Below are 23,486 nucleotides of genomic sequence, written 5' to 3' on the forward strand. Positions count from 1 at the left end.
TCTTTTTTTTTCTGGAATGTGTTGCAGGTCTTAAATGCAGAATCGAGCAGACAAGATGAAACATGAAACATTTCTAGATTATATTACCTGCAATAAAAGTCGAAATAACTGCCACAGTGGTTTTTTGTTTTTTTTTTAAATTCCAATTTTCATACCTGTTGGTTTTGGGCTGTAAAATAAAACTGAAGCTTTAAAAATGGTCTTACTCATTATCAAACCCATTAAACACATTAAATCTCACGCTGCAATTCATTAGCAACACACAGATTCATCAACTGTAAAAACCAAACGAGTTAGCACCCACCACAAACATTCCTCCTCGCAGCACCTGCACATCCACACAGCCACCTTGTGGGGTTGGCCTGGAGTCTGTCGGTGTGCAGGCAGCTTGTGTTGCTGCAGCAGCAACATAAGTAGGACACAGGATCTATTTTATAAGCACATTCTGCTGAGCTCTCTACATGTCAGTCATAAATTTTTAGGGGCTGGCAGGAACACCAGAGGCTCATCCGTCGACGCAACGCTACGCCAGAAGTTGTGGGGGCATTGCCAGGTTTTAGCTTGCCTGTACTGGTTGCTCTCTTCCCTCCAGCAGGCCGTAATGAGTCCTGAGCAAATCCCGATACCTGGTGCATGATCAATGGATCAGGGATCACTGAATCAACGACGTCTCAGACTCCTCACCCTCAGGTGAAGCAGAGACGCACCTAAAAGTCTCAGGACATCGGCATCCAGAGGCCTTAGCACCATCTTAGATTGAGACAAATGTGAAAATGAAAACAAGGATCCTTTCTGCCTCGTATTAACAGCTCAGCTGGTGTTCAGAACCTTTTTTGGGCCTTAAGCAGATCTTCATTTCTTCATCATTCCTAAGCTACTCTATGTGTGTAACATACCATCATTAGCATGGTTTGTAACTGGCTTACATTATACCGGTGTTATTGCTTTTAAAAGCGAACTAAAAATGTATATTTTGTGATTTTGAAATGCAGAATGGCATCGAAGAGTGCCATATTATTCTTACTATTTGAAAGTAACACCAGCTCATGTACAATACATTTACAGTAAACAAGTTAACAAGCTTGATACTGTATATTTCCCCAGAAGTGGCAGCAGTCAACATGAGGAAGAAAGTAATTTATTTGTGTAACTGTAACAAAAAAAAAAAGAATCAATATAGAAATCATTCTTTGTATATCAAAGGTATTTTTAAATATAATTTTTTTTAACCATGTAAGTAAGTTTGGCACTTTTTGGGCCCCCTATTGGTGAAAATCCGTAAGCACCTTTTATGCCTCTGGCCGGCTCTGTTGGTGGTGATAGGTGGCTATGTGGGGCTCCTTTGTGTCAGTTGGTCTTTGTGTACTCTCCACGGCCTACCGGAGAACTGTTGCTGGCCATGTCCGTTACTTTAAGGTCACGGTGTTCCCATCTTCTGATGGAAACTTCCAGAATCTGTGAGTTGGTTCTATGTCAAAAAGAATGAAGGCCAAAGATGAACTGGGCTGGTCTGAACTGGTCCAAAGATGTTTTGTGGAAGACTGTTTAAAAAAAAATCTCCTTTTACCTTTTTTCTCAGAGCCCAGACAGCGAAGAGTTGCTATAGGGCGCCATCATGTGGTCAAAATAAAAAAAACTATTTATGGTGTTTGTTGGTAGGACTGAATATAAAAGCACTTTTCAGCATAAGTTGTCAATAAACTTTATAGAGTAATGTTACGTCCACCAGGCTCGTTTGGTGGGGCAACATTAAAGGAGACCACACAAGGATTTTCTGATTCAGTGAAAATTGAATTTATTAAATTATACTAAAGAAATAAAACCTGAGAAGGGAATACCTGAAATGAGAAACCAAAATAGATTAATGCAAAACCCATAACCAACCAGAAATAGGCAAATGCAAAACAAACCTAACAAAACCCAACCATAAGATACAAACCAAACCAAATGGGGTTCTGAGGAGGGAGAGGGCAAAAGTCCTCTCATCTGCTGCCTGCATGGCAGCTTTTAAAGCAGCAGAGCACCAATCAGGGCAAAACATAACACCTGCAGAAGGCCTGTCTCCAGAACCCTGCAAGGAAAAAGGGCAGAGACCCACTGCAGCCGTAACAGTAATTTTTAAAAGACAATGCACCACAAAAATAAATCAAGAACACCTCAGCTTAAATGTTTGAGTTCAATGAACAAACACTTTTATCATTAACGGACAACATCAAGCTTGTAAGACATGTAAAGTGAGTTTGAACATCCTTTGCGGTTGCATTGCCCATAATGCAACATGAGGGAAAAAACAAAAAGTGTGTAGCTGTTCCTTTTAACTTGGAAAACATTTCATAATAATTGGTTTGAAAAGTTATTTCAACTCCGAAAACAAATTACATCAATATTTGTAAGAAAAATTGTTAGAATAACTCAACTAATTAATTTGTCAACTTAATATTACCAGAGATTCTAAATTAATACTGTATTAGGTTGCGTCAACATAATTATGCTTTGGGAGGTCGGAGTAAATCACGCTGGTTTCCTAAACCAGTTGAATTAACTGGACCTAAAAATGACATGCTGGGTTTACTTGATAATAAGCAATGCTGGTAACTAAAAATGCTGAGTGGAAATTGTTGCCACAGTTTTTCTAAATGAATCTTAAAAGAAAAAAAAACAAGTCAGACAAAAGAGGTTTTTATTATAGAGGATATAAAATAAATATACATGACTTTTTTCTCATTAACAGTCATTTGTACAGTGACATTTGGACAAGTTTGCTAAAAGCAGCTAAATAAACATCTGATTTTCCTGCACAGGGCTATTGCTGCCTCATCTATAAACGCTATGAAAAAAGACAACACATTTAGGCCATATGTAGATTCCAAAGTCATGTGCAGGCCAACTCTCTCACACACACACACACCCCTACACACACACGCCCACACACCCACCCACACACACACACACACACACACACCCATACCAAAAACAGATAGGAGAGTGGACAGACGCTCCAACAAGCAAAGCTCTGTGTTTCCTGCTGCAGCTCAGGGAGAGCATTCTGGGACAACCAGTGAGGGGGGGTTGGAAGGGACTGGGTTCTGCACCAGAGGGGCAACACTACTAATGACAATTAACCCTCTTGTGGTCTTAGTGCGGCGCTCAGAAGGAGCGTGGAAGATGTCACAGTCAGACAGTGGGAAAGAGGGGGTTTGTCCCATCAGACTGTCAGTTCCCGAAACCACACACACACACACAAAAAACAACTTGTAGAAGTGCATGCAGGATCAGTGCGACCCCACACAAGGTAAAAAGCTCATGGGGTCGAACGGATCCCGTCTCTTAACAGCGCGGGAAAGCTAAAAGAACTGATGGACGAGTGGCACGGCAGGAACTGAGCTGTGCGGGTGGAGCATCTGTCCGTCTGTACAAACTGTGGGACAATAAGTGCTAACGTTCTCCACTGGAAAAAAGCAGGCACATGCAACACTATTCAAAAACAGCGAGAAGAGAAGGAGAGTGGCCTACGGTGCACCAGAGTTTAATAGTGTGCACTGCCAGGAACTTTAGTGTCCAAAGCGAGACAATAAAGAACAGTAAATACTTTCTTTCAACTTATCACTATGTCAGGTATCTTAGCAACAACAGTGCATTAGAAGACAATTATCTTATTAGTATCTCAATGAGGAAGTCTTAAAATGTGGTTATGTACAGCATCTCAAAACAGACTTGGAACTAGCAATGTGTGACGATAATAATCTGTCAGCAGAGGAACCACACGCTCACCCTCAGGATTCTCTGCAGTCCTCTGAGATGAGACACGTCAAAGTCATGCTAAACGTGGATGCTTAGCTGCTAGGAGTTAAAAAAGGCCAGAGAACACAAACTGAAATGGCATGTTTGGATGATAGAAAGAAAAGGCACCATCCACACAAAACAAAAGGTGGATCATCATCATTCGGTGCTGTGAAGACAGCTGTGGAACTACAGCTGCATTTCCATCGACCTTCAAATTGCGCAAATTGGAATTATGAAAATAGATTCGCTTAATGGAAACACAGAAATTAAAAAACGAGGAAACGCTCGTTTATTGATAAAAGGTTTTTGGGCTAGAAACTGCAATTATGAAATTGTGGGAGGGGGGGGGGGGGGGGGGGGGTTGGTGTTGTTTAGCTTACTATTGACAAAGTTTTGCACACATTTGTAATGGAAACGCAGCTTATGTTGGGCTCACAGCAGAACAAGCTGGACCTTACTGGGAAACGACCAATCATTCAACGGCAATTCATCTAAAGGAGCCAGAAAGTATTACATCTAAACAAGTTAGAATGTTGTGCAAAGTGGAATATTTCTTGTCAGTCATCTTATGTTTTTTTTTTACCTGTAAGCAATAGCCAATAAAATTGAAAAAAAAAAACATAGCTTGAAGTATTTTGCTCTATGCCTACTGAGTCTCTATAAAATGACCGGTTCACTTTCTGAGATAACTCACAAGAAATAATGCACTCTTATTTTTAAATGGGGGATAATTACAGGTGACAGTGCCTGTAAAAATATTCATACTCAATTTTTTTCAGTTTGTTGTGTTACTGCCACAAACTTCAGTGGATTTTATTAGGACAGACCAACACAAGGTAATTTTAAATTGTGGAGTTGAAGGAAAATGATAAAAGCTCTTCAAAACATCCCTTGATCCTTTGTCTACACCTGCGTGTCTGGTGGTCAAATCATTTTGTAGTGGGGCAAAACTACACTACAAATAGGTTTTTGTTACAATGTCGTTACAAAATTTACAATATTTGCAAGTTTAAAATCAATAGATCAGAATCTGATCGCTCTCCAACAACCTAAAACTCAATGTAGAATTTAAGCCCCAGAGTTTGTTGGTGTCTACCTCCATCATGATCTACTGAGTTTTAGTTTATCTCATAAAATCCCCAAAAGACAACTTGAGGCTTGTGTGCACATAACGCTTTTCAAAAGTTGAAATGTATGAATGAGTATGAATGTTTTTGCAAAAAACTGTTTCATGGTCCAATATCAATGTTCGGTAGATGTTTGATGGAAATCTGGGCCCACAAGAACTCTGCAGTTTCTGGCAGGTATTAACAGATTGACCCAGCTAGGAGCTATCCCTGCTACCCAACTGGGTCAGACTAGAAGGCGTTCTTAAAACAACTTAAATGGACCCTACGCAGAGCCCAGATCAACCTGCCTGACCAACACCCACAGGGGGCCCATATTATGGGTGCACTGATAAATTGGCCGGCCAATAAATCGGCCACAATTTCCTTAACTTTGGGACATCAGTGATCGGCTGATGTGAAGCCGATCGTTTCCACCGATCTTATTGACCTCAGCAAAGGTCTGAAAATCAGCCATGTGAAGTTTGACTGATAGACCCGCCCACCAGCTCACATCTACATGTGATGTGAGCTGGTCACCCCGCTGTTGCCAACTTAGCAACATTTCAGACAAAAAAATGGCCTAATTAGAATCAGCAGGTCAGGCTTTTTAAAGATCGGTGATCGGCCAGAAATCTGCAATCGGTGCACCCATAGCCCATATCCACATGTTGGTGGAGGAAAAGTAGGCTACTGCTTAAAAACATGCCCGGTTCATTTCTACAGCTGTCATTGTTAAGGCAGAGGAAAGTCCGCTAGATGTAGATGCATGGAAATAATAAATATGATAGTATAATATTGATATATATGCATTTCTTTTTTTTACAATAGAACATTTAACATACATTTTAAAAGGAAGTGAACAAAAGTAGGAGCACTGTGTGTGCTGGAGTCATCATCGCAGAAGCTAAGCATGGGTGAGAGCTTCAGTCTGGGGTTTGTTTGCATAGGAGTAGTTTGACGGTGACCTGCCACTCACTCGTGCCTAGAGCTCAGTTAATACTTGTGACACCTCGCTTCTTGTGGAGAGAGAAATGTACAACAAAGTGTCTTCAGGTGTCTTTGCTGCCGCTCCCTTCTCATATGCATGCTGAAGGGAGGAGGAAAACCTTCAAATATAGCTGCTGGTTTTGATCCACGGCGTTGTGTACAACCCAACCCTGCCTCCCTTCCCCCCTTCCCATTCGACTCCTGTCTGCCAAAATGCCATAACACACACAAAAACACATCGTACAAAATAACTCAACTACACAGACTTCACAGAGAAAAACTAAACTTTCAGTTTCTGCTTGAATGCTAAGAAATCTCAGCCAAAACAACTAAAAGCACAAAAATAAAGGTCAGGAAGACAACTTTACAGATGCCATATGGCAATATGTATATCAAGATTATGTGTGAAATAGAATTTAGGAACTAACTGATGGGTAATAATTCTGTTAAACTGTTTTATTCATCTAAAAGTTTGTCCTGGTTTTACTTCAGTTGTTTACTGCTCATTGTCCTGCAAATTGAAAGCAGAGGGTTTAGTTCTACTTTCAGCCACCAGGTGTCAGTGTTTTTCTTATGCTATCAGGCAAATAAAAAAAGTCTTTTGTGGGTTAAAGCCTGCGTGAAGGCAAACACAGACACACCTAGCGGACCCACTGGGTGCGTTCTTTAATACAGCCTTTATTACAGCCGATCACATGACCAGCCGGGACCAATAAGGATGAAGGAAATGGTCTATTCTTTCATCGTTCATAATGTTCACTCAATAAACAGCAAATATAGGAGCAGAAAAACACAAAGGATGATTTCATATCTAACTGATTCCTAAATGTGTTTATCTAATTTAATGTAGTGAGCTCATTATGGCCTGACAACAAAAGTGAAAACATTAGAAACACACGGAAATGCATCATGAAGATCACAACAAAGAGGAAAAAGTCTAATGTCAGGCCTTCTGTCTGCAAGGAAACCTGAGTGGAGTTAACAATCTCTCCCACACTTAACCTTATTCAAACCAAATCAAACCGGTGTCAAACGCCTCTGCAGCAAAAATGTGTGTTTGTGCCTTTATCATTTTAAAGATGTTAATGAAAGTTGCAAGAGACAAAACTGGTCAACTCTGCTACGTTTGTGCTGCTTTTGTTATGAAGATATTTTTAAAATTTAAAGGTGCTGTGGTGGTGCAGGGGTAGAGCACCACACACAAAATTATAATGGGACAAAAAACCTTTTTAGCAGCATAAACCATTACAAATGTAGCACAAGTCATTGACAGATTTTGTTCTTATTTGGTTAGTGTGAGGTAGGATTGGTTGACCTTTCAACGATGTAAATCTACAGCTCTACATTAGAGCTCCTTGTTTCCACACAGGTTTTCTCAAATCTGGACTCAAGATAATTATGAAATGCAAAACATCTGCAGGGCCGATCTGAAGTTTACATAAACTCACCAGGTCTAATGATGTCATATTAATTTTGGACTGTAACTGTTCTGTTTGGGGTTGTGTAGTGTTATGAACATTGCTTGGCCTAGGCTCTCTGGTTGGTGAGAGCGTAGGCGATGCAGAAGATTTGCCGTGGCGCCCTCTGAAGGGAAAAGCCAAAAGCGAAGGAGCGCTGATCCAAACGTGTTCTATTAATATTAAAAACAGGAATTTGATGCACAACTTTTAAATATTCCACACAGCTTCACAATTACATATGCTGGCTCAAACATATACCCAAACTGATATTTGGTTTAATGTCTGTCAGAAAGTTCCAGAGAAACCACAAGGAAAGCTGATAGAAATATGTTAGCTTAGGAGCACCTTTAACAATATCACGCATTATAAAAATAGCCAAGATTACTGACTTTTTTCCAAACAAACTGGATACGGGTTATCAGAGATGGGCACAGAAAGGATTAATAAGAATTAATCAGTTATTCAGTGGAGAAACTCTTAAGACTTTAGTCATTTAAGCAGTTACAAGATAAATATGGATTATGATCAAAAGATTTCTATAAGTACTTACAATTAAGGGATTACCTTTTATCACACAAAGAATGGCCTACCTTGAAACAAAAGGTAAACCAAAATTACCTTTAGAAATATTTCTGATAAAACGTGTAGAGGAAAACAATAAGAGGAAGATTATATCTAATCTATATAAACATTTACAGATGCATTTCTCTGACAATTCTATATATATAAAGCAAAAGTGGGAACAAGAAACAAATATTGTTATTGAAGATGAGGAGTGAGAGGAGGTTTGTGAAAAAGGTTTTAAGATCACCCAAAGTCCAGGTTGGAAGGAATTTGATTGGAAATTAAGAATGAGATTCTTCAAAACTCCTTTCAGTATTTCAAAATACGACAGAAATGCCACAAATTTGTGCTGGAGGAACTGGAATCAGACTGGGGATCACACTCACATTTTTTGGGACTGATTCCCAGGACTGATTCCATCCTGGCAGGAGGTTCAGACAGAAATGTAAAAAATATTTAAGTTCACGTTACCACTGAACCCACTGCATTATATATTGGCTTTGACCTCAGGAGAAAATATTGGGTCCAGTTACTACAGATTCTGCTACTGGTTGTAAGGAAAATGATAACACTGTCTTGGCTCAAGCTTTTGCCTCCCACCCTTCAACAATGAAGGGTGAAAAATTGGAGAATGTGTATATAATGGAAAAGATAACAGCAAAACTTTGTGTAAAAATGGACATCTTTCTGAGTGTGTGGACCCCAGCTATTTCCCACTTAGGATGGCCACACGGACAAAGATGCTATGGGTTATAAAAAGCTGTGCCAGGCCTTTTGAATGTCTCTCTTTAAATGGAAGACACTGGATATGTACACCTCCCTTTCATGTGAGCCCATGAGGACTCACATGAAATGTTTGCTGAGTCCCCCCCCTTTATTTTCTCTCTCTTTGTTGTTGTATTATGTAAGTGCATGTAGAAATATAAATATGTATATATGTTGGATGTTTAAAAAAAAAGAAATATGTTAGCTTAGTTTTAGGGCTGATCGATTAATCGTTAACTGGAGTATACGGACTCAAAAAAAAAAAAAAATAGACTAAATTTACTTTGCAAATATATCCTACCCAGAACTCCTCTAGTGGCACAGTTTTACCTTCACCTCTTATCAAGAGATATGGTTCCATTCTGTGCCCCCCAGACGAGACTTGGCTATTGATTGGTTCACCGGCTGCGGGGCCGGGTACAGACATGGGTCATCTCCCAGATCTTTCAGGCAGAGGAGCGTTTAGACTTTCTCAATCTCCATCATTTTGACCGGCAGCGTCAAAAACATCCTGTCATCACCTGTTTTTCCCTGTCGATTTTTAAATGACAAGCATAACAAATTCAACTGCATTAAATATTCAACAAGCTGAACAGATCACACATCAAGCAGATAAATACATGTGACTTTTTCTCTGCAGTGACAAAGAAACCACCAACTGTGGCCCCAATACGTACAAATACACACTGAAATTAAACGATTGCAACTGAATTATGTTCACTTGCTTGTGCTTTGATGTTGATCTGATTGGACAGTGGAATTACAAACGCCACTTCACCCATAGTTTTGAAATCCGAGAACATTTCCGGAAGTTTGCGGTTTGGTATGACGGTGTACACCCACTTTGAAGGCAGAACTCTGGTCAACGCAAACACAACCAGGGCAGGAATAGGGCCAGCCCGGCCGAGCTGCGGTCACTGAAGAAGGAGGGCTACCAAGTAATTCATCAGTTAGTTTCAACTCATCAGCTAGATGGATGAATGTGGAATACACCATTTGAGTGTGAAAAAGTCACTTTTGTATCACTTTTCCAAAAGATAAAGAAGGCTAACATTGGGTTTCTGGACAATCCAAATGTTAAACATGTGGAAAATGTTTGGATTATGCTCACAATCCAGCTCTGTGCTTGGAAACCAACAGCTTTCAATAAGCTGGACCAATTCTGGTAGGAAGAGTGAGTTATGAAATAAGCTGCTGCTGGCAAAACAAATCATGTGGTTTCTATGCAACTTGCTAAAAAGACATACTTAATCTAAATACCAGTGGGGGTGCATGCACATATGCACTGTATGATTTTGGCTCTGTAAAAAGCCAGAATAAATCCAAAATTTATTGAAGTTAAAAACTAATATGGCATTCATAGTGTTAATAAACTTAAAAGATTGAACATGTTAGCGGTAGTAAAGAACGCACCCTTTATCTCTAAATGTGGCCAAATGAGGCTATTGACAAACAACTGTTTGTCACATTTTGGCAAATTTGTCCCAGAAAAAAAAAGGCAAAAGTTCAGGTGACAAAAACTCACCCAGCGTTTGTTCCAGCTCGTTGCAGACGGGTTCAGCGCTCAGTGCAATTCTGGTAGGTTTGAAAAAACATGCAAATAAAAATTCATACATGCACACACACTCTTACACACAGTTGGTAACAATTAAACCTTAAAAAAAAATACAAATCTGACATTAGGCAGTAACAGTCTCAAGAATCATATTTCGGGGGGAAGGCAGGGTAATTTTAGCTGCCCTGTACGTAATGCGCACGTTACATCTGTGTTTAAAATACTAGTAAAAAAAAAAGACCTTCAAAGTTCTGATGGTCCGAGATAAGATGGGTATCAGAGCAAAGTTTCCAGCAGCACAAACATGAAGAGTCTGGCCTCCTGAAACTACCGTCATCGCCGGCAAAAAGCGGAACCCCCAGAAGGTGGCGCTCTATAAAGACGACTGCTTCTCTCGCTCTCCAAATCCAGGTTGAGATGAGTTGGATCTAAATATACAAAGTCTATATTACAAAGCTTCCAATAAACTGCGTTTTAATATTTCCCTGCACTGACATCAGCTCAACAGCTGACGTTTCCCCCTCCCCCCCGCTGTGTGGGAACAGGAGTCTCTGGGTCATGGTTGCATGTAGGCGGACAGGGTTAGTTAACTCCAACGCTCCTTTTCTTCTGATTGGACGACGGAGACGAGGATGAAGTTCTGCTCCTCCACCGTTTCATTGCATCCCGTTGCTCCCATGTGTAACAATATTTCGAGTGACATCAACTATCAAGGTAAACTCCGAAAGTCTAGCAAACGAGCAAGAGAACAAAAAAAAAAAGAATCAAATAGAAAAAGGTGCTATATAATATACATATACGAACACAGCTGCAAGTCGTCCTGCTGAGGAACGTTGCATTTATAAGTGCCATGATTCTCAGTTTGCGTGATGCCTTCACTTCCCTTTTGCATTTTGTTTCCTTTAGTTTCACCCCACAAGGCAGAAGTTGTCTTTTTTTTTTTTGGTTCCCATTTGTGTTTGCCTTCATGTTTCAGACAATAAGATGACAGATGAGAGCAGCTTCGAACGGAGGAAGGCCAAATTGGAATGACGTCACCTAAAATTAGGGGTCCGACCGAGGCGAGGAAGGCTGCTGGGTGTCGGTTAAAGATGAGGAGTTGCATCCTCTGCTGGTTCCAAAGCGGGGGGTGAAGGGTCAAGTGGGGCAGGGGGTCTGGAGGCAATTCTACGGCTCCTAGTAGCGGTGTGTCTGATGGGAGTACTGGGAGCTCTGCTGGGACGATGACGAGTATCCCATGGTACTTTGAGACTGAGTGGACCCTTGGACGTTGCTTTGGTAACCGAGCCGGGAGCTGGAGTGCTGTGATGGTGAAGAGAAAAATGGTGTCAGAACAACTGTAAATACATTCCACTCTGATTTCAAAGCTGTCAGTTCCAAAAACAAAGTGACAAAGGAATAAAAGAAACCATATGACTGGATTAACTCATACTGTCTGATATTCTGTAGTTTGTCCAAAAAACAATAATTGGCTTTATAAATTATGAATCCGAGCCTTATTTGTTTGGTTATTTATGAATATTCAAAAATATATATCATCCTAAAGCTGCAGAGTTATTCACAGCATTCCACAGGCCTGTGTGCTCCAACCAAAACTTTTAAGCTTTCTATTTATTTTTAATGTATTTTCCAGGCAGATAGTCCCACATTATAGCACAATGAAGTAACTTTGTTACCTTCAGTTGTTCTAAAAATGCTAGACATATCAAAGAAATTTGACTACACGTCATAGCCATATCTTGCACCTTGAAAATGGCGTCTGTCTCTTTAAGAAGCTCCTACCCTTTCTGACCTTCCCCCTTCAACATGTCATCACAACGATGCTCCTCCATGTCGTCCATTGATGCTGTTTGCAACGGTTGTTATAAACTCTGCAGAAGTGCAGATTTTGAATATCGGACTGGACTTTGACTGGGCCATTCTGTATTATGTAAATTTTTTAAAAAGTCATCCCACTCATCCCTTGGATAGTGAGTACAATGTTTCCCATTTCTGATAACAGCACACTATTTGTTGTCATAATCTTGTACAGTATGTCATTATTATTATCTATTTATTTTATTAATATGTATTAATAAAGCTCTGGAAAAAATGAAGAGCCCGCTGCACTGAGCTCCACTGAAAACCTCCTGGTTCTTCCACCAAATATTGATTTCTGAACTCTTCCTGAGTTGAAACATTAGTGCTGTTGTTTTATTTGCATTATCTGAGGTATGAAAGCATTGCAGATTTTTCATTATTTTGACCATTTCTCATTTGCTGCAAATAAATAAAAAAACAACCTTTGGTTAGAATTTTGGAGACACGTTGTTAGTAGTTCATAGAATAAAAGAAAAATGTTCATTTTACTCAAACATATACCTATAAAAAGTAAAATCAGAGAAACTGATCATTTTAAGTGATGTCTTAATTTTTTCTAGAGCTGTATATATTTCTAACACTTTCGATTATTTGATTATTAACAGCTGTAACACCGGACTTTCCCCACTGTCTGATAGTAAAGGCTGTTTCTATTCTATTCTATTGGATGAATCTCCTGCACTTTTATTCCACTGTAGCTCTGACTGCACTCATTGTGCTGTTCACTAAAATATTATGTTTCTGCATCAGATTGCATGTAGCTAAGCTCCACAAAACACCGAAAGACATTTTACTGATGCATCAACATCAGTGAGTTTTAAATATTTCTATTCTTCCTGAGTGAAGTCAGGGTGAAACGATTCGTGACTTCCTTTGGCCTTTTCAACCTCGATTCCTCCCAGAGTGTAGAAACATGGCTCCCAGCCGGACAGAAGAACAACGTTCTACGATTTGGGTAGAAAGCCTTGTGAGGTCAAGGTGGTAGACGGTATTTGTTGGGACTTAGAATATGATCAGAGAGGCGCGATGAGAACCAGATGTTGCTTTGACGTGTTGAAAGCAGAGCCACTGCTCTCCTGCTGTGTCAACATGTTTCAAGTTTTAAATGTGGACAACTTGGTCAAGGCGGCCACGTCAAAAAGAGAACTTAAAACGAACTAAAATCTCAGAGTGAGTTCAGTCATTCTTCTGGTGAATTTTTATGAAATGAATCCCAGATTGTTTTCCTGAACATGGAAGTACTGAATCAGATTTTCCTTCTTGCTCACATTATGCCTGCCCCTTTGGAGAGATCACTGTTTGGACCAAGTGATCTCACTTTGGAGAGATCACTTTGTTGGGTTTATAGTTGATAAAAACCCAACACTTCTTCTCCTCTTGCTGGGATGTTTACACTGTTTCTAATGATACCAGCTGTCTCCGGCTTATTTATCACAGCCGCGTTGCCTCGGCAGCCTTTCATTGAGGTTTGTTTTCTTCATTTCAGCTCAGCAAACTTCCGCCTAGATGTCGCTGCTCCCTCCCAGATCTCTGGTCTCATTGACGCAGTGATAAGGGTCAGGCCAGAGATACAGCAGGCGCCCAAGTGGACAACAGTGATTTCTCATCAGCGCTGTCAGCAGGACGCTGCGGAATGCTCCAATCAGCAGCTGCTGCTGTCTGCTGAGTGAATGCGAGGCTGCTGGAGCAGACCGAGTCCAAACCAGCCACAACCTCATGCCTTCACTCAGTGGCTTTTACACCGAAAGGTATACTTGTTAGCAGGGTTAGAATAGTTTGGGGTTTTTTCACTACAGCTTAGTTGTTTTGGGGTTTTTTTATATGTGACTTTTTGTTTGACTAATTCAGTTAGTTTTTATTCCTGGTTTTTAATAGTTAAGTCTTGTTTAGTTTCAGTTTAGTTTTGATTAGTTATAGCAGGAGTTTTAGTTTTTTCCTACTTTGGTTAATTTATAGGTCTAAAAGGTCAAAGTATTTTATTTGTGATTATGTGTACATAAAGTTTACATTTTCAAAACATGTACTCAATTATTGTTGAACAATAACTGACTCTGGCGTTTTCACTCAACTTGCTGACATCTTTTTGCTGACTGGCGTAAACAACGCCAGGAGGAACACAGAGTATTGTAATTTACTAACAGCTGACGTAAACTGTGTGCGGGGAGAAAATTAATTTTACATCAGTTCAAAAGGCTAATAAATGGATTCAGAAACACAAAAACAAAGGATATTATAAATATAGTTTTAGTATATTTTAGTTAGTTTTATAAACACAACATAATTCCAGTCAGTTATAGTTTTTCCCCATTAATTATAATCTTTATTTATTTCAGTTAACAAAAATGTTTTCTTAACTTGAGTTCTTGTGTTTCTGTTTATTTAGACTAACTGTAATAACAGTTAGCAGAAACATTACCAGTTGGTTGTCAGTGCCGTCTGTGAGTGCTTAGACCAGGGGTGGGCAACTCCAGGCCTCGAGAGCCGGTTTCCTGCAACTTTTAGATCTACTTCAACACACCTGAGTCAAATAATGAGGTCATTAGCAGGACTCTGGAGAACGTGACTGAATTTAGGAGGTGATTCAGATGTTGGATTCAAGTGTGTTGGATCAGGGAGACATCTAAGAGTTGCAGGACACCGGCCCTCGAGGACCAGGATTGCCCACCCCTGGCTTAGACACTGTAAACAAAAACTAGCTTAGCTTTGTTGTTTCTAACTGGCCAATCAGTGACTACGTGTCTGTAAAGCATAAAACGTCCTGATTGCAGCAGCCAGCTGATGGTTTTTTTGTGCATTTCTCAAAAAAATCTCCAGAAGCACACCTGATATTCCGACTGTAGCACCCCTGTGCCGGAGGAAGCCCCAGAGGGCCCGATCCGAGGCTTCTTGTTGGGCGGGCCCTGGTCCTGCCCATGCTGCATGCCGCCTCCCCCGGCAGCCCCAGTGGCCCCCGCGGTGCCATTGGTCTGAGCCGAGCTCTGCTGGGAGGGCGCCTGCTGGGCCGCCGCCTGCTGCTGGGCCTGGGTCTGGGTCTGGCCCGTCGTCTGCTGGTGCTGCTGGGTCTGGTTCTGCAGCAAAGAGGTGAACGTGAGAGAGGCCTCAGAAAACTGGACCGTGAGATATTCTGGATCCTGACTCCCGGCGGACCTCCTTGTTTGCATCTCTATTTTTATCTTTCTGTCTCGCACCTGCGACCCACTTCTTCCCTGAGATAATGAAATGTTCTGTAGGGAAAACCGTCTGAAATGTTTTTCACTTGTGAATAATTTTGTTCCCACTGCAGAATGACGGCCTTTGAAGTGTTTGGAAAAGGATTTCCAAACAGGAGGGCGGTAGTAATTACTTGTCTATGATCACAGATACAGAAGCACTGATGTGAACATTTGGGTCAGTACTAATATCAAGTATAAATATTACTGTTATGGTCTGATTTTTTTTATACCTAAATTAAATATATCATAAATATTTCACTCCCCTTTTGACACCTTTAAATAAACAACCCCAGAACAGTAAAATATCTTAGCCCCTAACATTCCCCTCCTTTCTTCATCTGTTCTTATGTTTTCTCTGCTCTCTGTTCTTATGACACATATTTGACAAATATATGAGACGTTATGTAATATGTATGGAATATGAACAACTTGGTGCAATCTCTGGATAAACAAACAAACAAAAGAAAAACGACCACACTTCCCCACTGCTTCTCTGCTTCAGTTAAACTCCCACAATCCCTTGCTGCATCACTGCCACTATCACATGGCCAAACAAACACCACATGACCAACCTCCAGAAACAAACAATTTGGAAATAAACATCGGTTGTTAAGATCGGCCAAGTTTTATTTATCGGATCGATACGATATATTAAAAAATGACTAATATCAGATGATACAGATATTAGTGCTGATATGTCAGCACTAATCACAATTGATGTCTTCCTGCCTCTGCATTGTTACCACACTTCTCTAACCTCCATTCCTTTTTTCCTTTATCAGTACATCAGATGGAAAATCCTTCTGATTCTACATCAGAGAAATGTTTCTTTAAACCAACAACCATCTCTGATGAGGGCTGCACCTTTTCAGCTGCTCGCAGCGCACCGACCTCCACCTCCTGCTGCGGTCTGTCACTGCATGGATGGTGCATTCCTGCCTTTGGCAAAGTCACAGCTGAACCCTTTCAGTGATATATTACACTGTAAAAATAACTGAAAGGCAAGAGGAGAGACTGCAGATTCTAACAGGCTCCAGATTTCTCAGAACCCGTTCCACTGTCGCAGTGTGTAAGAAACCAAATCTGTGCTTTTTATGGCAAGAATGTGGAAGTCTCCACACACATCTGGTACTTTGAAATATATGCATAAGGCTGTGAAGGGATCAAACTACCGAAAGGCCCCAAAGATTCCAGAATCAAAGTGACTGTGAATCCACAGGATTCACAGTCACTTCTGTGACTTCTGGGGTTCCGTTCTGGGGTTGTCAACAAACATTCTGATGAATTATTTTGGTTTAAAGAAGCCAGAATTATGTTGGACAAATCCATAACTTACTGATCTTCATTTCTTTGGGAAATCTTGAGTTTATAACTTATCACAGACCAACTTTTTCTTTGTTGTTGTCTTTTTAAAATCAACAAAATGACATTTTCTCAGCCTCAACCCAGGGCGTTACAATATTACTATGCTGGGATTGTGAACATTTTAAAAAAAAAACAGAGAAGCATCATGTTCTCAACTCAACGCTGTCAACCACACTTAATGATATTAGCGATTAGGTTATGTATTCAGCAAGTACTTTTACTTTTAATACTTAAGTATTTTTAAAAGCCAGTACTTTTTTACTTTTACTTAAGTAAAATGTTAATGTGGTACTTTGACTTTTACTTGAGTACATTTTTGCCTGTGTATTTGTACTTTTACTTAAGTACATTTTTTGAGTACTTTCTCCACCACTGGTAGCAGAAGGGAAACACCTAAAACATGCAGGGCAGGGGGGCCTGAGGACCGGAATTGAGAAACGCTGCGTCTAAAGCCTATTTATTCCTCCAGCCACCGGAGGCGCTGTTATAACCGTTCTGGCTGTGCATGGCTGGAATGAAACCGTTTGCCTTTTATGTCCCAGAACTGGATGAACACTTGACATGGTGTTACCAAACTCAGTGGTGAGCTGCTTGACATTCTGTCTGTTTGGACCGAATGTCCAAACAGAAGGATATTTTGTCAAGTGTTGTTAATTTTTCCACTAGGATTTGTTTTCAGGTTTCCTCTATTTTAACACTTCCACAGTCGTTCGTTAGTGAAGTTTGGTTATTTTTGATAGGTTTGTGTGTAAAAGTATTTAAGACCTTGAAATGGGACTACTGATTATTCTTGATTAATTAAGTTAAACTGCCGTTGGCCTATTTATTTATTTTTATGTGTTTTTTTGCATCTTTTGAAAACCTAACGCTTATAGCATTGTTAGTGAAGTGCTTATGAAGTCTGGGCTTATTTTCAGTTTATTCTAACAGTATTGAATGTATTTTTAGTGAATGACATCATGTTTGTTGCACCACATGATTGGTAAATTTCTGAATTGAATCCTAAATATTTATTTTTATGTGTTTGTGCCAAAAACTTAACTAAAGTTTAATAAACAAACTTCTGAACTACCGCCACAGTTAGTGGGGAAGGACTGAACTTTTTGAAGAATTGGGGAAATGACTGTTTGTGTTATTGGTATAATTTTGTCTGCATGTAATTATTTGATGTCCATTTATTAATTCATTTATTTCTTCGATAGGCTTTTTTCGATGTAAGTCAGGTTTTTTGTTTTGCCTGTTCATTCACCAGAAGCCTTAATGGCGAATCTAAAGCAGGCGAATCCCACTACATCAGTGAAACATATCTGAATGGAACATGGAGTACAGGAACAGCATACAGTACAGAATAAATTACCTTGTCTGTTTTCTCTTCAGGCTCATCTTCGTTAAGAAACTCTCGCTTTGGGTAGGGGATCTGACAGCCAGCAAACACACTGGAGAAAAACACATCAGGTCCTCACATAAAGCATTTCTGCACCAGTGTACATTGGCAACACAGGATTAACAACAGGAAGACATGATGAAAGGGAAAGGAGGGAACCCCCTCCCCCCACTACTTGAGGAACAAGTTTTCTTGGGCTCACTCTGTGGTTGGTAAAGGCTCCTCCAGGAAGTAGGCGTCCTGCAGAGCCTGCTCCGACGTGATTCGCTTGGTGGGGTCCATGGTGAGGAGTTTTTGGAGCTGGGGGGCAGAGAGCAGAAAGTGTTACATAAAATAAACAGTTTTAGACTCCACTGCCACTATTCCTTCATTGTTTATTTGATACGGAAAAAGAAAAAAGAAATATACAACTTAAAGTTAAAAACACAGCCATGGTTCTTATTGAACCAAAGCACTGTGGGCTAAAACCTCGCTGGCTCTACTCTGAAATGACTGAATTCAGGAGCAAACATTTCTGTAATGGAAGGATCCCTTTCATTGTTGTCATGACCTTTTAAATATTTTAAATGTCCAACATGGTGAAAATATGAGGCTGGGTAAATTCACATAGAAACACTCATCATGGTCAAGAATATCATATTCAATTCAATTCAAAAATACTTTAATTTATCCTAAAGGGAAACTAAATGTTGTCTAGCTCTACTAACACGTCTCATTTGCTTTTACTGCTCCTCTTCAACTCTCTGTCTGGCCGTTTGGTTAAAAAGCCCAGGTAGAGAGACGCAGGAGTCTGCAGATATAATTTTTGCTCATTCTTTATTACCTACTCCAGAAATTAATATTAGATTTTTTTTTTAATGCTAATGATTTACTTGATTTTTTGTTAGGAAAGAAGTGATTATGCAACATAGAACTTTTTTTTGTTGATATTTTAAAAACAAGAGTTGAGTAAAAAAATAAATACTATGTTGTGAGGAGCAACTGCTCCTTATGGAGCCTGAAGCCCTGGCCCCATACAAGCAAGTGCTGTTTTTGAGTTAGGCTATGGAAATAAATTAAAAACTAATGTCAATGACAAGTCCTTGTGAAGACACAAAAATATATTGATGTGCGTGCGTGTGTGTGTGTGCGTGTGTGTGTGTTAGTTACCAGGAGGAAAACCTTGCTGTCAGGCTTCACTTTATGTTTCTCCATGTACTTGATGAGGCTGCTGTTTGCATACCTGTTGTGATGAAAACAAATGATGCCATATCTGGTACGTTAGTTGATCGGACATCATCCTGAACTCAGAACCTCTTCATCAAATTCAAATTCAAAAACACTTTATTGATCCCAGAGGGAAATGAAATAAAATGCTAAATGAAATAAAGGTTCACTCACGTTGTCCTCCTGAAATCCTTCTGCAGTGTGGGATACTCTGGCATCTTTCTGATGTCCTCCCAGTCTTTATCTGTACACAGAGCAAACATGTAGCTGCTTTAGGGCTAAAACTGGTCAAATTAGCAAATTCCTCCAACACTTGTGTCTGTGTATTTGTGTTGCCTTTTTAACACACAATGAAAGCTAATGTAGCTAACTCAACAGCAATGGGGTGGTTTGTTTGAAGCTGTGGTTGTGTGCTCTGGATGCAGACCTGCAGGGAAACCCATCACACTGAATATCCTGTCCAGCTGGTCATGGTGGAAAGGGTTGCTGGTCTTGATGTCCTCCTGGCGACAGTGGAAGATGGGCTCCGACGTTAGCAGCTCCGCAAAGATGCAGCCAATTGCCCAAATGTCTGACGTAAACACACACATAGTTTTTAATCAGTGAATGCAGAAATATTCCCCTTCAAGTCAGTGGTTAATGGATGCCCCTTCAGCAGCTCGCCTGTTTATGCCCCACAGTGACTCAACATAAACCACCAAACACCTGCCTGTTTCATATCTCAATCCTGAGATGAATCACACTCACCGATTGCTTTGGTGTAGTGCCGGGCCCCAAGGAGCAGCTCAGGGGCCCGGTACCAGAAGGTCACCACCACGGGGTCCAGGTCCGCCAGGGGCTTCAGGGGAGAGTTGAAGAGTCTGGCAAACCCCATGTCAGCTGTGTGGTGTTCACAGAAAAGACAAGATGTGCTGAGCAAACAAAGGAATTATGTGACAGTGACATGAGTGAAGTATGCTGTGATTCTCACATGTGACATTCTTCTAAAGCCCTCTAGAAATGTTTCAGACACACTAATGAGTCTGTAAAACGGTGCAGATGTCCAACATGACCTCTGCCTATCAGAAGAGCTTTGAAATTTAGAGACACTTCCTTAAAATGTTGCACAAAGAACCATTTAAGGAGATGCACTGAGAACTTGTAGCTTATTGTTACATGTGAGGCATGTAGCAATAAGTAATAAATCAATTAATCACATGATAAATTAAGATTATTCAGTAATTCCATTTGCATGATTTGTTGTTTTTCTCTCAACCTTTTTTTCTCTTTGGACTCAACTAGCCAATATGAGGGACAGTTTGTTTACAGAGATTTCATAATTTATTTTATTTGCTCTTTCTGTTGTTTATTTATTTTGGATATTTAAAATGTCTTCCAATTCAAGTGTTAAATGTTCACTAGAATCGAAAGTTTATTGATCTTTGAGAATGTTTTCCTGCATCATCATGCTATGGTCATTGCATTAATTGAAAATGGTCTCAAAACAACAATAATATCATTTGTTGCAATAACTTTTGTTACATTTGTTATTGTGACAGACATACTTGTGGTCAGTCAATGTTTATATGGACTGAATGGATAGAATGTTTAAAAAAAAAAAAATCGCCATTTTGCACAGTTGAATGGTTGCCATAGAGATTATAGGATTTCTCAATCAAAGCAAAATTTCAGGTATGTTTTTGATAAAGGAATAAGATTATAATATAATATCAAGCTCAAAAAAGTTGATTTTACATATTACTGCCCCTTTAAGGAGCAATACAAATCTCCAAAAAATGGCATTATGTCCAAAAAAGTCTGATTGGTGTATCTCTAATTTAAAAGCCTTGAAAATAATTGTACAATTCGAGAAGCACAATCCAATTTGATCAGTTTCTTTTATCAACATAGAAAACTGAAGGTATAAACTAACTGAGAACAAAGTTATTCCCATTGCACGTCTCCTGACTTCTGATCTGGTCGCCCCTGCAGCTCAGCCGGGCTCAGTGTGTCCAGTGCAATCCTCCCTAGCAGCGGAGCTATAGAGTGTGGCTGCACTGGTACAACACCTTCATTCTATTAGTGGGAGGGTTTAAAAATAGATTCCAGTTCTGCAGCATTACCCTCCAACAGTCTCTTGCCAGATGGCTTATGTAACACTGATCTGGGTTCCCCATTTAAAATCCCAAAGGAAGGGTTAAACACCGACAAACCTTACTGACCCACTGCAATGATGATATCACAGTCTCTGCATTGCATTTCAAACAGATATAAAAACACAAAAAGTTGTTACCAATTTTAACTCTCCCTCGTTCCGGACCTTCTCCCATCACCAGGATGTTGGCTGGTTTCTGTACAAGACAAGGAGAGCAAACTTTAAACACCACAGAGAAGGAAAATGCTTGTGTAGAAAGCAGGCTCAGACAAGATAAAGCAACCCTGAAGAAGAGAAGTTGTAGGGTCCAACATAAGCTGCGCTCCCATCACGAGAGCGCAAAACTTTGTTGATATTTGTTGAGAGTTGAAAAACAAAACACAATTTTGCTATTGCAGTGTTTCTATTAAACAAGAAACACAATTAAAATCACATGATAAGTCATTAAAAAACATTGTCCTCCCACCACTTCCTGTCAACTTTGTCGTTTCCGACAGTAGTGATATGTGACTCATGACGTGAAAGAAGTGTTTCCATTGTTTTGCAAGTGTTTTGCAAAATACACAAATTTTTATATGGCCAAAAAACCACATCATCCTAGTGCCACAACTTTATATAGAAAAACGTAACTTTTTCAAAATTGCCGTGTTTCCATTAAGCTAATTTATCTTCAAAATGGTAAACTGCGTGATTTCATGGTTACATCGGCTCATTCATGCAGGGATTGATACCTCTGACCCTCCGAACAGGCTGCCTGACTGGTCACTAAACTGTGCAACCACATGACCGTATCAAACACAGATGGGAAATGAGGTTAAACTCAGAAGTACACAGCTGATCCCCGAGGTTTAGGTTAGAAACTAAACAAAAACCATTCATTTGAGGGAGTGTAAACTGTTATTTTGCTTCATATTTGTATTTTTTTTTTAGCATAAAATAAACGTAGAGGTAAGCGAAATAAACAGTCATAATACAGAGAGGTCATGCAAACGCCATTAATTTTTTTTTTTTCCTTTTACCCTTTTTTTGACCCTTGGTCATTTCTTGAGATTTTTATCTTTAAGGTTTTTATCTTTAACGTTAAGAATAAGATGGAAAAAAATCATGCTTAATTTAGGCTTCGCACACACATAACCGTGTCATTAAAAAACAAATATCTCCGTCATATCATTAAAAAATAATAACATGGTACACATGGGATAGGTTTCAGAAGAGTTTTTATCTGCTTGAACCCACACCAACCATTCCGTAGTATTGTTTTAAACATGCCAAACCCATAGGGAGCTAAAACCTATGTCAACCAATCAGATTGCTTCAAAACAACCACAACTTCCTGTCAGGAATTTGTGTGGTGAATTTTAAATAGCATATTAAAATATAAAGTTACCAAAACACAAAACGATGTTGATTGCGAATCATGTCAAACATTTACGTGAATATAATGGCAAATTATTTGTTAGACTGTAATGCGTGGGATTCTAAATCTCCACTTTCCCCACATACATATACAAATCCAAATACAGAGATTTCTCAAATCTCCACTTTGTTTTCATAAGTAATTGTTTTTAATTCTATTAAAAGACGCCAAAATACATAAAATTTTGTATAAAAAAGTATTTCTGTACTTTTCAAGACTTGAAAAATGATTACATTTTGCTCAATGGGCATATAGGAAAAAAAACTTTTCAGAACATTAACTATGAATGAATGAAAAGCAAAATACTATGTTTAAGCTAACATACTAAAATAAATTATCATTTATGGCGGGAAGGAAAAATATTTTCTATGCTTTTTAATAGAGTTCCTAACAGTAAATGTCTGAAGGTCAAATTTCACCATTAAACTCATAAGTAAAGTGAGTTCAAAGAGTCACAAAAGGATCCAGTCTATATGTTTTAGATAACCACTGCTAAAGGAGGACGCGGTATCTGCATCTATATCAGACACTATAGATCACTAGAATCCGCTGAAGCTCCCAGGATGTCTGCACGTACATGAACCCACTGACTTCCCAGACACCGACCTGCCTGGCAAACACGCTGTGTTGCTATAGAGACGGCACTAATAAGGAGGCCTATTATTCACGCCCACCACATGACCTG

General features: G+C 39.6%; 1 protein-coding gene across 1 annotated transcript in view; it reads right to left on the reverse strand.

Annotated features, from left to right (window-relative positions):
- Positions 1–2,663: 2,663 nt before the first annotated feature.
- Positions 2,664–23,486, reverse strand: part of cdk19 (cyclin dependent kinase 19) — a 55,848-nt gene continuing 35,025 nt past the window's right edge. Inside the window, exons 5-14 of the mRNA XM_032586118.1 lie at positions 21,523–21,580; positions 19,998–20,129; positions 19,678–19,821; positions 19,425–19,494; positions 19,194–19,266; positions 18,247–18,344; positions 18,018–18,096; positions 14,906–15,151; positions 2,947–11,525; positions 2,664–2,910 (exon numbers count right to left, since the gene is read on the reverse strand). Coding sequence (XP_032442009.1) covers positions 11,400–11,525; positions 14,906–15,151; positions 18,018–18,096; positions 18,247–18,344; positions 19,194–19,266; positions 19,425–19,494; positions 19,678–19,821; positions 19,998–20,129; positions 21,523–21,580 — 1,026 coding nt within the window. The 3' untranslated portion in view covers positions 2,664–2,910; positions 2,947–11,399. The remainder of the gene's footprint in view (positions 2,911–2,946; positions 11,526–14,905; positions 15,152–18,017; positions 18,097–18,246; positions 18,345–19,193; positions 19,267–19,424; positions 19,495–19,677; positions 19,822–19,997; positions 20,130–21,522; positions 21,581–23,486) is intronic.

This window comes from Xiphophorus hellerii, chromosome 15 (assembly GCF_003331165.1).
Source record: "Xiphophorus hellerii strain 12219 chromosome 15, Xiphophorus_hellerii-4.1, whole genome shotgun sequence".
In the NCBI taxonomy this organism is placed as follows: Eukaryota; Metazoa; Chordata; class Actinopteri; order Cyprinodontiformes; family Poeciliidae; genus Xiphophorus; species Xiphophorus hellerii.